The 16668-nt window shown below is 41.9% G+C and overlaps 1 protein-coding gene across 2 annotated transcripts in view; it reads right to left on the reverse strand.

Annotated features, from left to right (window-relative positions):
- Positions 1 to 410: 410 nt before the first annotated feature.
- Positions 411 to 16668, reverse strand: part of LHFPL1 (LHFPL tetraspan subfamily member 1) — a 50535-nt gene continuing 34277 nt past the window's right edge. Inside the window, exon 4 of one of the 2 annotated variants that reach the window (XM_035288714.3) lies at positions 411 to 5244. In XM_035288714.3, coding sequence (XP_035144605.1) covers positions 5063 to 5244 — 182 coding nt within the window. In that variant the 3' untranslated portion in view covers positions 411 to 5062. The remainder of the gene's footprint in view (positions 5245 to 16668) is intronic. The other variant, XM_002763167.7, reaches the window with a different exon arrangement.

Consider the following 16668-nt stretch of genomic DNA (forward strand, 5'->3'; position numbering starts at 1 on the left):
CTGATTGCTCCGCCGCCCCCCAGCACAACTCCCAAGTACTGTTCTCTGGTCCTCCTTTCTGGAGGGGGAGGAAGGAGAAGAATACAGCATTGCCATCAAAACCTAGCATTTTGTCTCCCTCTAATTCTGCATATCATATCAGCAGCTCTGTATGATGAAAATCTAAGTTATTTGTGTGCACATATAGCAATTGTATATTTGCTGTTAACTTTGAGGACTCAGTGGGGGTTTGACAAGTTTAGAGAAGAGATCAACCCTGGGACAGCCTAAATCTCAGAAGTAGATGAAGAAATGAAGCTTAAAATGGATTTCTCTACATCTAAGAGAGAGGCTAGTAATGAATATCTTTCAACTCCAGCCCTACTCCAGCTCAGAAAATGCTCTTTAACCAAGGGCACAAGGTGGCTATGACTCTTTTTTCTTTTTTTTTTTTTTTGAGATGGAGTTTTGCTCTTGTTACCCAGGCTGGAGTGCAATGGCGCGATCTTGGCTCACCGCAACCTCCACCTCCCGGGTTCAGGCAATTCTCCTGCCTCAGCCTCTTGAGTAGCTGGGATTACAGGCATGCGCCACCATGCCCAGCTAATTTTTTTGTACTTTTAGTAGAGACGGGGTTTCACCATGTTGACCAAGATAGTCTCGATCTCTTGACCTCATGATCCACCCGCCTTGGCCTCCCAAAGTGCATCTATGACTCTTTGGAAGGGTTCTGCCTGCTGTCTACTAAGAAAGCTTTACTGGGTATGGCTGGAGATTGATTGTGAGTTCTAGATATAGCACATCTTTCCTCTCAAGTCACCAAGTAGGATGCCTTCCATCTTTTACAAAATACATTCAGTATTAGTTTTCCTGAAACTTCCATTATTCCCATCACCAGGCTTCCTTGGGACCAAATACAATCTTGAAACTACTTTACAGATAGTATAAATATTTCTACAGAGCGTGAATTCCAGACTCTGAAGAAAGTGTCCCCATCACATATTGAAGGAGCTGGACCTTTCCTTAGTCCAACTTGTTTAACAAACTTATAAAGCCTCTGCTTCCCAGAAGCTTCCTCATTCCCTCATCCTCACAGGGTTTTCCCTCATCCAGCCAAGACTTCATATTGCCATCTACTCTTGCATAAGCCAGAACTCATTTCCCAGAGACCAGAACCTTTCCATCTTGGCTCAGGTCACATGCTCCTGCAAAGCAGAATCCACTGCCTAGAAGTCGCTAGCAGCTGTAAGTTAATGAAGGCAGGTTCTCCTCTGAGAGCAGAGGTACTGAGGTATCAATTAGAGAGACAGCATCACTGAAGACATACTCCAGTGACTTAACACTTGCTAGCCCAAGTGTAGAAATTTTAATCCTCTAGACACAAAAGCATGCTAATTGGGTACTTGCTGTCCATTTGACATTCTTTTCTGAAAGGACTATCTTGCAAAATGGGCTCTTATGAAATACTGAATTGAATGTGAGTTAGTCCAGGTGAATCACCTCATACCTCTCACCCCCTCCCCAAGATCTAAGTGGTTCCAAGGCCACAATGGATCCATAGTTAGGCACTCAGCCTGCATGCCCAGGCAATGAATATGACAGCCAGCCAGGCATGGGACGAACTGTGGTGTCTCCTAGGTTCTCACTTCACTCATTCAGCCTCTACCTGACCCATGGGCACTCCTTCCTCTGTGCAATGGCAGCCCAAAGAGGCAGACTTACTTCTAACAGTTTGCTCCAGGCCATGGGGAAAGGAAGCTAGTCTTGTCAGACATCTATGTAAAAACAAGGCCTGGCAGGAAAGAAAGCACACATAGGCAAGAAGGAATTTAAATTCAAATTGAACATGGGGCTAGATCCCTCTTTGTATATAAGCCCCTGCAGGCCTGGTTTCTTCACAGAAAAAAAAATCTCATTTAAATCCAGTTTCCTTTCATTGGAAAAGAGGAGAAAACATTCCAACTTATTTCAACCTGCAACTAACTCCTACTAGGTGGCAGTTATTTAAAGTGTAATTTCAAATTAGCCCCTTCCTCTTCAGTCTTCTTTCCAGGGTCCAATTATTTCACAGTGTGTTTAGGTATCTGAGCCATGGAGGAAAGTAAAGCATATACTTCCTGGGAAGCAGTGAAAAAGGCAATGGCATTGTCTGGTGGCTAAGAGCACTCACTGAACTGTTATTTTCCATTGGCCCCTCATACCTCCAAGCTTCATTCTCTACCCTTCCCTGCCATGCTCTGTGCCAAAGAAGTCTGACCTCAATGTGCTATAGTAACAGGCTTCTTTGCCAGCTGGCATATAGCTGGGTCTGGCTAATGATGGGCACTATAGCAGGAGATCAAAGAGTGGAAAGAGAGTGAGATATAGGTGTTCATTCCCCTCTCTCTCGCCTTACTGTGGAGCATTTGGGCAGAGACTACATTGTGCTACCTGAAGCAACAGTTCCTGTGAAGCAGCCCCTCTTAGAGATGTGCAGTTCTTGCTGGGTGCCAATAACACTGTTTCTTCCCTTTGTCCTTTCAGTCTTAAGAGTAATAACAGCCTATCACTATTCATAGCCTTTTTATGCTTTACCATCACTGGTAAGTTCCCTTAATCCTGAACACACCATCATAAATTGTCCCTTCTCTAACCTCATTTGAGTTAAACTCCTTGAGTATACCATCTCTTTCTTGGCAGGATTCTGACTAATACACTCACTTTGACAAAGTCTATCCTACAGAATTGCAGAAGGTTGCCTAGCCCAAGAAGAGAGATCGCCTGATCCAAGTACCTTTTCTGAAGTGAGTGATCTGCCTTTTCTCAAATATTTGACACATTATCTATACAGTGGGTCCTCCTAAATTAAAGTTACATTATTGTGTCTACACAATAAAACTGAGGTTTAAGCTAGTTTCATTTTTTGTTTTAACTGTCCTTAGTCATCTTTCTTAAAGAAAGGAGATGCTGCAAAGACATTACATGGCTTCCTTCCCAGTGAGGTATGTTCAAGTTGGCCTTATCTTAAACACTTAATGCAGTTCCATGAGGGAGATAATACTCAACGTGAATTCCAATTTTCACTGGCCATTACCTACACATATCCATTAGACAATTAATCCTGTGGCATTCACTTCCTAAATATCTTCTTTCAAATTCATCCATCTGCTCTGGCCTCACAATCACTCTTCCTGCAGGCCTTGATCATTTTATACCTAGATTATTGATATAGCTCTAGTTCTCCTTCTATTTTCCTTCATTCTCCTCACTTCAGCCAAACTTATCTTTGAAAACTACAAGTTTGTTCATGTCACTTCCCTTTCAATGACCCTTCTTTAGGATAAAATCCAAATGCCTTATTCTGGCATAAAAGGTCCCACAGAATCTGGCTACTGCTTCCCTTTTCAACTTCAGCTTTTGCCACCTCTTTTTACACCCATCTGCCATTCTCATGCTGTCTCCATGACTTGGCTGCCATCACTGCTTGTCTCGTGCACTCTTTACCTTTGTTGGCAAAGCTCCTGCTATTCATCTCTCAGACCCATCTTAGGTATCTTCTTTGCTAGAATGCTTTCCCATGAACCCCTTCACTCCAAGTTGGTTTAATGGCTTCTCTGTGATCCTTTAGCTACTCTTCTTCACTTTTCTAGCACTTAATACACTCACGAGTACTTTTTGACATGTCTCTCAATACCTCACCACTATCCCTTTTAAGGTGAGAAACTGTCTTTGTCCTTTTATCCAAGGATAAAATGGCACAGAATGTGTCATACAGTAAGGTCCTGAAGAAATGTTTTCTGAATGAGTGATTCAATGAATGAATCAACTATAAATGGAGGAATCATTTAAATTCACTTACCTATGTAAAGCCAATACAAGAACTCTGACCCCTCCTGGGATGGCATATAACTTCTGAAGTCCATTTTTTCTATTTCTATCCTTCTAGGTAGGGCTGTACCAAAACCATGCTGGAATGATTAAGAATAGAAACAGATGAGCTGGCCTTTTGAATAATGGGCCCTCCCCATTCTGAAGCTGTAGTTATGGAACAATAGAGCTGGCCTGAATTAACTGGGGTGAAGGGGAGGACTGAGACAAATTCTGCCCCCTGGAGACACCAAGTTCTACACTATCCATCAACCTTGAGCACAGATTGGGTGGAGTCCAGCCCTAAAAATACATCAGCCCTAGGTGACATCAGGGCTGTGTTCTTTTGTGGCTAACTTTGACGAACAGTCTTTGAAACAGGCAGATGAACTTGTATCACATTAGGACTGGCTATAGGGGGTAAAAGGCCACCGTGGATTTCCTAGTCAATAAAAATGAACTCTGATAGAAATTTCAATAAGTATCTAGCAGAAACATCCTTGTCACTGACACCATGAATTTAAATCTATTGAGTGCCCCACAAACGCTAGTCTATTCTCAGAACATTTTATGAACACCATTTCTGTATTGCTAAAGGATTAGGGTATATTTGCTACTATATATTTTTTGCTCATCACCCAGCCAGAATACAAAGTGAACTCCTATGAATATTCTAAAGCATAATGAGGAAGGGGCTCCAAGCTAAATACAAGCATCCTTGATTAATGTTTTCCTCAATGGGAGTCACCCTCCCCCAAGCTTCCCCACAACCGGGGGAGAAAAAAAGAGTCAAGGTATACTCCTGACAGTATCACAAAAATTGAGCAGTGGTACTCCAGAGATGTTTGGGGGTGGCAATAAATGACGGAATGAGCTGTGTGAATGGAGTGGGAGGAACAAGCTCTACCCATCTCATGCTGTCTACCTGCACAACGATTCTTACCCAGCCTTAGCTTTAGATCCTATTTTGCATAAAGGAGTACTTTGAGTCTTTGGGTTGGCAGGTGCTCGCCAGTTGGGTAAGTGTCTGAGAATGTTTGTCCTAGATGAATTTTATAAACAGCCAGTGACCTACTGACTTAAAGACATGTGAAAGTGAATGACAGTTACGTTAAAAAGCATGCAAACACTAGGCTACACTTCTGGCAGTCAGATGACAAATGACCTAATCCTTAGTACCTCTTTTCAGGTCTCTCTTTCCTCCCCTTTCCCACCCTCTCCAATCTTCTTTCAAAGCTCAAGGTTTGAGGCAGCGGTCAAGCTCCAGAGCATAAGAATTGGTATTCCTCATGATGCTCTCCACCAACATGACAGGCTTGGGATTTCTTCCAGCAAAGCAAGAGAGCCAGGTACAGATCAACATGGCTGCAGCTGCTCCACCTCCAGCACAGTAATAGGCCCAGCCAAGCCGACAGGTACCTGTGAGAACAAGGACAGATACATGAGGATGGGGTTGTCTTCTCATATTTTTTCTTTAAGGAACTATAGAAATGATTCCAGAAAGTACAGTTTTTATACATTCTGTTTGGGATGCTATGATTAGGGTGAGAATAGGAAATGGTGAATGCCCCGGGCTTCCTATGTTCTTCTTTCCTTCTGTGCTAACTGCTGATCTTTACCTTATCAAGAGGTTGTAAGATTTTATCTTTTGTTAGAATAAGAGCCTGGGGGTGGTATGGGTGGCAATGCTAATGACAATGATGACAAGAACAACTTGATAAGATGTCAAGCATTATGCTAAGCTCTTTAAACATATACCTCATTAATCATTACAGTAATTATATGAGATAGGTACTCTTATTATCCCTGTTTTACAAAGGAAGAGGCAACTGAGGCACACACAGCTACAGAAGATGAGGCAACTGAAAACCACACAGCCGGCAAGTGGTAAAGATATAAATGCTGACTCATGATGACTCCAAAACTCCACACTTTTAACCACAGTGATAGAATACTGTACATGGGCTGGTTGCAATAAGTCACATCCTGCATCATCAGGAGATTAGACAGGTAAAATAAAATCAATTCCCTCTTACAACATGTCTAGCCTTTCAACAAGTAGGAAAGAAATATGCATTGGAAACAAAGCCAAGCTTCAAAGTATGTAGTTTTCCCTTTAAAAGGTAATAGAAAAGGTCACCTGCTCAAAAAATATCCACCCCACCACCTGCTATTCCATCAGAGACAGATTCCTTTGTCTGAAAGATTTGTGACTTTTTAGCCACCCTTCAGAAAATGTCAATGCCTAGAGAAACAAGAGCTATTACTTTCCAAGGTATCAAAGTAACTAACTGCTAAAATAAAGTGCTTAAGCAAACAGGACTCCAGATATTATGGTAGCATCCCAGTGATACAAAATTGCAGAGAGGCCCTGAGAAGAGAGGTAGCCGGCAACTTTCACCTACCTCTAAGTCTTGAAGAAAGTTCATCCTGACTACAGTCAGCGGAGGGTGTCAAGATTGATCGGTATCATCATTTATTTTTAAAAGGCTAAATTCAAATAACCAATTATTTATTTTCCCATAGTATTCAGTGAGCTTTACTGCTTTTAATTGATTAGTTTGTGTGTCATAGAAAGAGTCTAAGATGGCCCCAAGCTAGGCTGCTTTGCTTTCCCATTCAGGCCAGTCTAATTTATCACCAAATTTCCCATCTCAGAAATAAAATAGTCTACCACCAAGTCAGGTCTCATGCTGCTTCTCCTGCTGGAAATGTCTTCTCTCTTATTCACCAATTTATATCTTCCTCAGAACACATCCAGAACTTGGCAGCTGCTTTAAGCCCTCCCTTAATTCACTCCAGTGGGTTCAAGTCACCTCAACCAAGTAGCCCCCCAGGAATGTATCTGTATACTCCATACACAAATATGCCTGCTGGACAAAATATTGAGAGAAAGATTTCAATTTCCCTTTTTTTTATCTGCCCTTTTCTCGCTTCCAGATTGTTGGCTCAATAGTACAGATGCATTTGTTTCTTCTCTAGATTATACTTTCATGTGCTCCATCCACAGTGGGTACCACTTCAGTATGTGTGATTTAGCCTAACAGTACTTCAAAGCTGAGTACATTGGCATTTTCAACCCTTAACATGCAAAACTATGGCTTAAATTTTGAATTAAAGTTGTAAAACCAGCAAATATAGTATTTTATTTCTTTGTGGAATGTGCCCTGATCCCTTAAGGCTTATGCACATTCTGTTTCCTTTCTCTAAAATGTTTACTGCATGTACACATGTACACCTATACTTTCCACTACTCTCTTTACTTAGTCGACGTTTAATAATTCTTCAGAACTCAACTTAATCATTAACTCTTCAGTGAAGTTTTCCCTGACCTTTCTAAGTCAACTTCCCACATCAGAGACTCATAATACCGTGTATCCTTCCTCTCCACTTGAATGGATGAATGGATCCCTTATCCCCTATTATGATCAGTGTCAAGTGTTACAGTCCTTCAGAGGAAATAGTACTTTACCAAGAGACCTGGGCAGTCACATAAGTTCCGGAATGCCTACGGTCCCACCCAAAACCATGGTAAAAGCCCAATTACAGCAACTGTGAAAATAGTGCAAACCTCAGAGAGAGGGAAAATTTGAAAGAGAAGCCTCTTTTGAGAAAGGAGCTCAGTTATCTCCAAAGTAGTCTAAACATGAACAACGGTGAACTCTGAAGACAGTAAACTGAAGAATACCATATAGAGACAAGCAGCCTATAGAGCTGTATCCCCTCGTTGTTGCTCCTACCCCTAGACACACACACACAGAAACACACACATACACACATCCTTGTTCACATATTCAAAGTAGGCAGTTTTGAACAATGTTTTGAAATTCACAGAGTGAAAACTCTAGAGACTGGAAACCTTCAACTTCTGCCATCACTGGGAGGAAGACTGCAGACTTTATTGCAACCACGTCACAAACTATAATATGAGACTCTGGTGATAGCCCTGGGAACTCTCTCAGAAGCGGAGAGGTAGAGGCAGAAATCCAAACCAAATCTTTTTACTCCCAATTCAGTGCTCTGTTCTCTGCAGACTTTTTCATCACACCTGAAAGTATTTTCCACTTACAGGGACCTTCACCTGTAAGCCCTAAGGAGGGGCCTTTTAAATCAAATTGTAATAGACTCACCTGAGCTTCTCTTCTAACTCCTCCAACAAAAATCTCTTGTACTCACCTAGCAGAGCAGACGAGAACCAGCTGTGGGTGGGCCCGTTGCCAAGCAACTTCATCCTCCCCAGCCTACTCCAAATGTAATCTAGACAAGGCATCAGAAAGTCTCTTTCTATTTCTTCAGTTGCCTGTCAGGTCATCTCCTCATTTGAGTAGCAAGGATGTTTCTATTAGGTACATGCACCCTGGGATCAGGAAAAGACGCATTTCTCTGAATCAAGAGAATAAATGCATAGCATGCCATTACCCCAAAGCCCTAGGCAAAGCTGACAGATTGGTCAGCTTCAAAGTGAAGAGCTGACTAGAAAGGCCCCAATAGACTTCATTGAAGTCAGAACCAGGTATCACTGGGCTAGGAGCCAGTGCTAAAGTGCTCCTATTGCCACCTCAAGTGCCTTGCAAATTCCCTCTTGCAGAGATTCCTGTTAGACCTCTGAAGGCATCTAAGCCCCAGGCTGCTGTCATAAAGGAAACTAAGGAGACAGAGAGGAAATACATCTTCCATTCACATCCCTCCCACAACTCTACCTGTTATCTACCAGAGGAAAGAAAGGGATTATATCACTGGCATTGTAAAAGAAAAAGAAAAAGCAGACCTTTTAAGAACTACCTTGACACTTGGAAAGCCACTGTCAGCACTCAGTAACTCCACAGAAAACTTGCATGCTGGTCTGATGGCCCACTGAGGAACCCTTCTCCAGAAGGGTGCAAAAGTAGAGAGCAGGTGCCAATGAGTTGCCATATTTTGCCTCTAGTCCTGCCTTTTAATGAAGTCCCGTGGACCATCATCAGTTCCTAAATTTCATTGTTTAAACTACTATTGATCATTATCCTCATCTGACAAATATGTATTGAGTACCGATTATATGCTAGGCATTGGCCCACTTATAAGTGTCCGAATTACAATTTGACTGCCAGAACTAACTCAAAGTTCATAATCATCCATTTCAACCATGCTGGGAGAATAAAACCAAGGACAGAAATTACTATAGTCCAAGTCTTACGAGAATATACAATGCCTTCAGCCAATCACTTCACCTTTCTGGACCTCAGTCTCCTTTACTTTTAGTGGAAGGATTTACTGAAGAGAATTCTAAGAGCCCCTTCCAGTTCAACTCTTCTATGGTACTGTGAATATGATAAGTGCTTTAAGAGATATATGTGTAAAATACTATAGGAATATCCAGGGAAGGAAGAATTATCCACAGCCGGGAAAAGCTGAGCTCAGGTAAGTCTTTATAAAGCCTACATTTCAACTTAGCTTTAGTAGTGGGAAGTGAGCATTCTAGGCAGAGGGAGTGGTTGGCATGAGTAAAGTTATGTGACTGAGAAAGCACATGACACGTTTCAGAGACAGCATAACTTTCAGAGTTGTTTCCAAAAAGGACTATAGCTGGCAAAATAATAAACTAAATATACATCCGGAGAGGCCACAAAATCTGTTATCTTTCCAACAAGCAGTGGGAAACAATGAAAAGTTTCTGAGCAGGGAATGATATGCTAGAGCAACGTTTCTCAACCTTGGTGGTACTGACATTTTAGGTTGGACATTTATTAGGTGTGGGAGGCAGGGACGGGGGCGGTTTTCCTGTACCTTGTAACACCCTGGCTTCTACCTACTAGGTGTCTATAGCAACTTATTCTTCCTCCCCACCAAGTTGTGAAAACCAGAAATGTCACCAGACATTGCCAAATGTCCCCTGGTGTGAGGGGAGGTTGCTTACCATTGAGAACCACTAAGTTTGAGTTACTGTTTGGAAATGTTAACCTGAAAGGTCTGTGTCAAATATATTGGAGGCACATGGAAGATATAGGCAGCGAATTAACCAGAGGCCAGGGACACTGCTACACATCTAACTATACATAAATAAACCAGTTCCCTGCAACAAAAAGTAATATGGCCAAAAAGTGTCGATATTGTCTAGGTTGAGCAATCCTCATGTAGACAAACACCCGATATCTACACTTTAAATTCTCTCCAACTTCTTGACCTGGGAAGCAGACTGGGAATGAGGGATGGTCAATTTTGAGCATTCTGGTATGTTACCCCCTGGAAGGCAGGGGAAGCTCAAGGAGAGGGATCTCAGAAGGTATTGAGGAGGAGACACTGATTTCCTGGGAGTAAGGAGACTGATAAACATTTGAAAAAATGTTTTAAGTCCACCAGGTTTCAGCTTTTTAACCCTTAAAATAGGGGGGAAAATTAAGTACCTGCCTAAAGACAGCACATTAGGACCAGATGCGTTTTTGAAATCTCTTGAGAAACAGCAGACTAATTGCTTCCTTCCCTTCAGATTAAATGCACTGACTCTACTTCCATGCTAGAATTGTTTAAAAGTCTGTGTCCTTAGAAGATACTGCAGGGAGATGACATCACACCTAGAAATTTTCTCTATATCCATGCATGGGTGTCTGTGAAGAGAAAGATCGGGTGGCAGGATAGGGGGAGAAAAGCCGTTCTAACTGCAAATTAGCTTTATGCAAAGCTTCTGGATGAGCCCTGAGATAAGCCGATTCCTTTTTCTGCTCTTCTGTATCATTTCTAATGCTGTATCTGTGAGTCACTCAATTCCAGTGTTGATTTTGCTGTGACAGAATCCCTCATACAAGTTATTAAATCATCACTCAGCAGTGGGCCTGACATTTAAATCAAGACACGTTGCTTTCATTCCAAGTTGCAAATCAAATCGGTTTGGAATTTGACTCTGTTTCCTTTAATTCAGCATTATATTATGTTTTACAGCTCACTGTTTAGAGATAAATTGTCACTGGCGACCACTTAAACTGACCATCCTCCATAGAGCTCCAGTCCCATGCCCTTCAGGGTTGTGGTGTCTGGCCATTTGTCAATGGGTCATGATGAGCTATGGGGAGTTAGCCCCAAATCAATGCTTGTGGTGGGACCTAGCACTGGTGTGAGCATCAGAATTATGGACCAGAGTCAGACAGAATCTGATAGAGTGGCTCCCTCATTCAGGGGGCATGTGCAGAATGCCAGCTTAGAAGCCAAGAATGGTAGAGAGTGAATCCAAAAAAGGAGTTCTGTTTGGTGGAAGAAGGAAACAATGTTGAAAAGAAAAGACATTAAAAGGGAGTAAGGTAAATCTGTCTTTTGAGTTAGTTGAGTCTTCTCTTTCAGAGAATCATCTGATGAAATTCCAGGCCCCTGAAAGTTTGGAGGAAGAGTCAGGGAAACAGGGTTATTATAGCAAGCCCATAATGAAAACCAACACCTTCAAAATTGAATAGGGCTAGATGAAATGTAATGGAACTTTCAGATATATGACGGTTTAATTTGACACAAGTGTTGCCAACAGCCCAGTTCTGAGAACTGCTACTGTAGAAGGGAAAAACAGACATCCTAGGACCCAGGACTATGGTAAGAAGGGTTGGATATTGGTATGTCAGAGGAGAGGCTCATGAGGATGGGGCGAGAATTGTAAAGTAGTTCGGAGTTTCAGGGTCAGGCAAGAGGGGATAAATCCATTTGGACAATGTGAATAGTTCAAGGGTGTAGAAAGAGGGTTGTATTCCATTAGAAAGATGAGATCCAAATTCTAGGAATTATTGGAATCAGGAGACGGGAGGGCATTTCAGGTAAGGGGCAAAAAGAACAATATTATCATTTGTTTTTTTCATCTAATATACTCCAATAATCAGGAAGTTTGAGAGACACTGCTGTGGCCTTAGATAGGCAAAATAAGGAAAGGAATGACACCAAGGATAGAGAAGAACCTAAAATGGGAACCTACATATTATCCTCAACTTTACCACCATTGTAGAGGACCAGAACAGATATGCAGAGAAGTCTGCTTGGCAGTGAACTGGGGGCCTTGATGGCTTTCAAAGGCTTCCTCATATCAAGCCAGGCAACCGATACTGGCCCTGAGGACAAAGGCCTCAGCTACAGAGAAGCACCTAGGAATCCTTCGAAATTTGATAGAGTAGGGAGTGAGGGGACAGAGTAGAAAGAGATCAAAGTAGAGAAAGAGACTAAAGGAGAGTCAATGGGATGGGTGGAAGATAAGAACACAAGAGATAGAGATCATGGCACATGGAGACTGATGGCTAGGGAGGGTTAAGCTTTTACAGACCTCTTCCTATTGAGGGTATTATTATTTCCAAAGTGAACCCAGTTCTGGAAATCCAGCTGTTCTTCTCATCACTGTGGCACCATCTAAAGTCATGAAAGCAGGTAACAACCCATCTCCCAAACTACTGTTTGGTGCACATGGTAGGTTAAGGGAGGGAGTGGTGGTTGCTATTTGCTGACTCAACATATTTTTGCCATGGGGACCTGAATTTTATGTTGGCAGGAGAAGTAGGGGTTTGGAAGGAGCTGGTGGTCCCATCTGTTGAGAGACATACTGCTGACTTTAGGGTCTTTATAGGCAGCAACATAAAAACATTTTTAATGCAGCCAAGCTAAATGGGCAGAGAACTTTCTCTGCTAGGTTCAGCAAACACAGATGAATAATCCACAAAGATAAAGCAAAGCGAAAGAATTCAAGAGCAATTGCCAAACACCCTACCACCCCCACCACGGCCCCCAGTAAAAAGACAGCCAAAGCTATGAGAATATCTCTCTTCTCACTCTCCAAGCTGGGCGTGAGTGTCAACAGCAGCCCAAATTGGAGGCCCAGAACCTACTGAAGATTTCAGAAGCCTAACAGGCTTCTTCGCCAGAGAAGAAGAATTTTTAAAACCCACTGAAAACTTCAGTTGTTCAGGTAAGTATCTTATTGTGAGTAGCACTGACTTTTTGGTCCTCTCAGGTCTGCCAGAGGAATAGGACATTCTGAGCTTTCAATTTCATCATGGTTCAACCCAATGTTCCAAAGGGTAAGGGAAGACCAGGGCACTTGCTAGAAAGTCCATGGGAGCACTCAAAAAGGGCCACGTCCTCATGATGAAGAAATGCCCTGATTTGGCTGATTTTTCTTTTCCTTCTCACACACTTCTGCCAGACAAATTGAGTGTTTTGATCAAAAATTTCCTCGCCACTATTGAGCATTAGCTTCCAACCTTTCTTCATGTTTTGCCAACCTATATTGCTTACTTATATCATTTTTCATATAGCTATCCTGAGTTTTAGCTACCCTGCTCATCCTCCATGTCTCAGGCCAAGTTAAATTGTACTTCTAGGTCTTTCTCCAGATTTTCCTTTAGCTGCCTCTGAAAACCACTTCTGTGTCACCCCGTGTTGCCTTTTGTACAGCCTGTCAGCTATACCTGGAGCAGCTTCTTATAAGAGCTTGGGCACTCTCCTAAAGCAGACAAGTTAAAACCCATCTCACCAAATATCGGATGTATGAGACTCAGCCCAAGCTCTTGAGGACACTTAGCCTCTATGAAATTGGTTCCTTTCCCCTAACATCTGCTCAATAAACCTCTCCTTGCTTCCACTTAAACTTCCTCAGCTAAATAAGTCAGTTACTGGAATAGTAATAGCTAATATTGGCTAAATGCTTCTATATGCCAGTCACTATAGTAAACTCTAAAAACATATTGAACTAGATGAGTGAAAAGAGTGAGAGGCAGAAGTAGGACAAGGAAACAGACTATTAGTGTGAAAAGTGCTACAATACAGACTGCTACAAGGATATAGGTGAAGAATATCAAATCCAGTTGAAAGAGGCTGGGGAGGTTTCGGGGAAACATAAGAAGTTAGCCAGGTAAGGAAGGGAAAAAGGGTATTCCTAGCAAAGGGAGTAATACATGCAAAGTTGCAAAGGGATGGGGGAACATGGCATTTTTGAGGTGGCTGGGCAAGAGAAGAAGATAGGGTGGTGATGGAAGTGATAGCCAGAGTCCCTGTAGGCCTTGCCAAAGAATCTGGACTTCTTCTTGAAGGCAATGGGGAACCACTGCTAAAGAAGGATAATGACATCAGATTTGCATTTTAGAAATGTCAGTTTGTCCTCAGAATGAGAGCTAGATAAAGGGGTTGACGTGCCATACCTTTGTGGAACAGGGAGAGAGAATTAGGGGCTATTTTCAGTAATCTAGATGAGAATTTATATAAAGAGAAGGAAAATCGATTCTAGAGTTCTCATTGTGTGCCTTAGCATAACAACAGTAATTTACTCCTTCTGACGACACTACACATTTGTGATTGACATCATTATGGCTGCTTTTGTTACGTTCTATCTCGGTGTGTGTGGTGTGTGTGTGTGTGTGTGTATCCTATCTCCTCAAATAAATTACAGGCTTCTTGAAGACTATATCCTTAAATTCTTTGTAGTTTTTACAATGCCTTCTTCAGCATCTTGAATACAGTGAACGTCTAGAATATGCTTATTAAGTGACTACTATTAATTTTTGACATAATCCTAAAATATTCAAGAATGCTAGAAAGCCAGACCCAGTGAGATGACTAACCTGAGGACTCAGAAGTTCATGTTCCCTCATTCTAGCCATTAAATTAGCCCCATACCAGCAATGCCAGCTTTGAACATGAGCTATTTCCATCCATGCTTTATCAGCCAATGGATATACACTATAGAGACTTTTCCAGGGTCCAAGTTTCCTGGGTAATGACAAATGCCACAAAAAAATACCACCCAATATGAGTTTAGTACTTTATCATTTTTAAAGTATTCGGTAATCCATTATCACATTTATTTACTTTTCCTTTGTTTTATTTGTATATCAAGTCCCAGCCAGAGTCAGGAATTATTACAGAGGAAAGAATCAAGCAGCCAGATAAAGTGTCTGACCAAGGTTCCTACTTAGAGAATACAGAGACTGAGCCCAGGTCTGTGTGTGCTCAGGAGTCAGTGTGGCACAGGGAGAAGAGTCTAGGGTGAGAGTTACAGGGAAATGTGCTGGAAATCATGTCCTTTCATAAAATGAACCTCTGAGGCAAGCCATTTATCCTTTCTGTGTTTCAGCTTTTCCATGATTAAATGGAACTGATACCACCTATCTCACAGAGCAGCTGTGAAGGTCAAAAAGGTGACACATACAAAGCACTTAGCACCATGCCTAGAATAATTAATACTTCTCAGATCCTCTTTCTCTCAGCTAAACACGTTGCCAACTGGTCCACTAGCTCCCAAAAGTGTCTGAGAGAGCTGTAAAATACAGATCTGTAGGCTCCACTCCAGATCTACAAAATTAGGATGTCTGGGGAGAAGGTCCTGATGATTCTGATGTACAGCTCCATGGGGAACCACTGGATATGACCATATCATTAGCCCACATCAGTCTAACTTTTAGAGGAGAAGCAGGAGGAATCAAATTTATTGGAAACCTACACTGCTGCTGGATGCAGTGCTAGGAACTTTCACTTGAAAGATACATTGTCTCTTTCTCATAATTTGTTACAGTTCACCCAGGTGAAGCTTGGTGACAATGATTTGAAAAAGTCATATGACATATAACACAGATATTATATTTCCACCCCTGTAACTCTAGCCTCGCCAAGGAATTGCTCCTAGGATTACAATTGTCCGTAGTTTTCCTTCTGATTCCTGCCTTTGAAACCCATTTCACTTCATTAAAATACCTTCAATATTGTCCAACCTATACTAATAACAATAGTAATACTAGCAATTAATGCCAGGCCAAGTGGCTCATGCCTGTAATCGTAGCTCTTTGGGAGGCTTAGGTGGGCAGCTTACTCAAGTCCAGGAACTCAAGACCAGCCTCAGCAACATGGTGAAGCCCATCTCAACAAAAAATACAAAAAATTATCTGGGTGTGGTGGTGCATTCCTGTAGTCCCAGCTGCTTGGGAGGCTAAGGTAAGAGGATCACTTGAGGCCAGGAAGTCAAGGCTGCAGTGAGCCATGATAGCACCACTGCACTCCAGCCTGGGTGACAGAACATGACCCTGTCTAAAAATAATATCAGTTATCGTTAACGTTTAGTGGGTGCAGGTCCTGCTCTACTAAATGTGTTAGCTACACAATTTTATGTCATCCACATGAGAGCCCCATGAGATGGGTACTGCAGTATTGGCATTCCCATTTAAAAATGGGTTCTGTTTTTAAACAAAGGCTTAGGGTACAGTATTATTCAATAGTCAAAGAAAGATAAACAATAAAGGGGAAAGGGAAAAGGGAATCCAAAACCAAGGTTTATAGAAGAAATTCCAGTGGAAGAAACAGAAGCAAGGAATTTAAGTGTGATTCACATTCTTTGATCTAAGGACAAGAGGCAGGACTGAGAAAGCAGCAGAGAATGAATTCACCTGACTTTACTGCCATCGTGTGGTCGTCTGATGCATAGACACCTGGCTCAATTCTGCATTCATTTTTTCCAGTCATTGAGCCTACTAGGCCCTCTGCAAGGCAATGTGAAAATAAGGCCAAGTGAAGCAGAGGACCTGCCCCTGAGGCTTTTGTAACAGCCTTGTCTTCCTCTGGAGTCATGAAGCTGGAAGTCACCTTAGTGACCAACTACTCCAGGGGTGAGCACCCCATTCTCATGCAGACTATGTCAGAAAAGATAGAAATATGTATAAGCACCATCATTATTTTTCTATTCAAAATGAAAGTAGCTTAGTGCCCCATGGGATGTATGGAGTCTCATTACTTTAAGCACCTCACTGTTTTTAATGCAAGATGATCAGTGAGAAACTCTAATGGTAAATTAGCTTTCTAATCTGTTATGCCTTATACATGTAGAGCACTGTTTTCATAAAGCACATTCACATGCATTTTTTC

This window comes from Callithrix jacchus, chromosome X (assembly GCF_049354715.1).
Source record: "Callithrix jacchus isolate 240 chromosome X, calJac240_pri, whole genome shotgun sequence".
NCBI classification, from domain to species: Eukaryota; Metazoa; Chordata; class Mammalia; order Primates; family Cebidae; genus Callithrix; species Callithrix jacchus.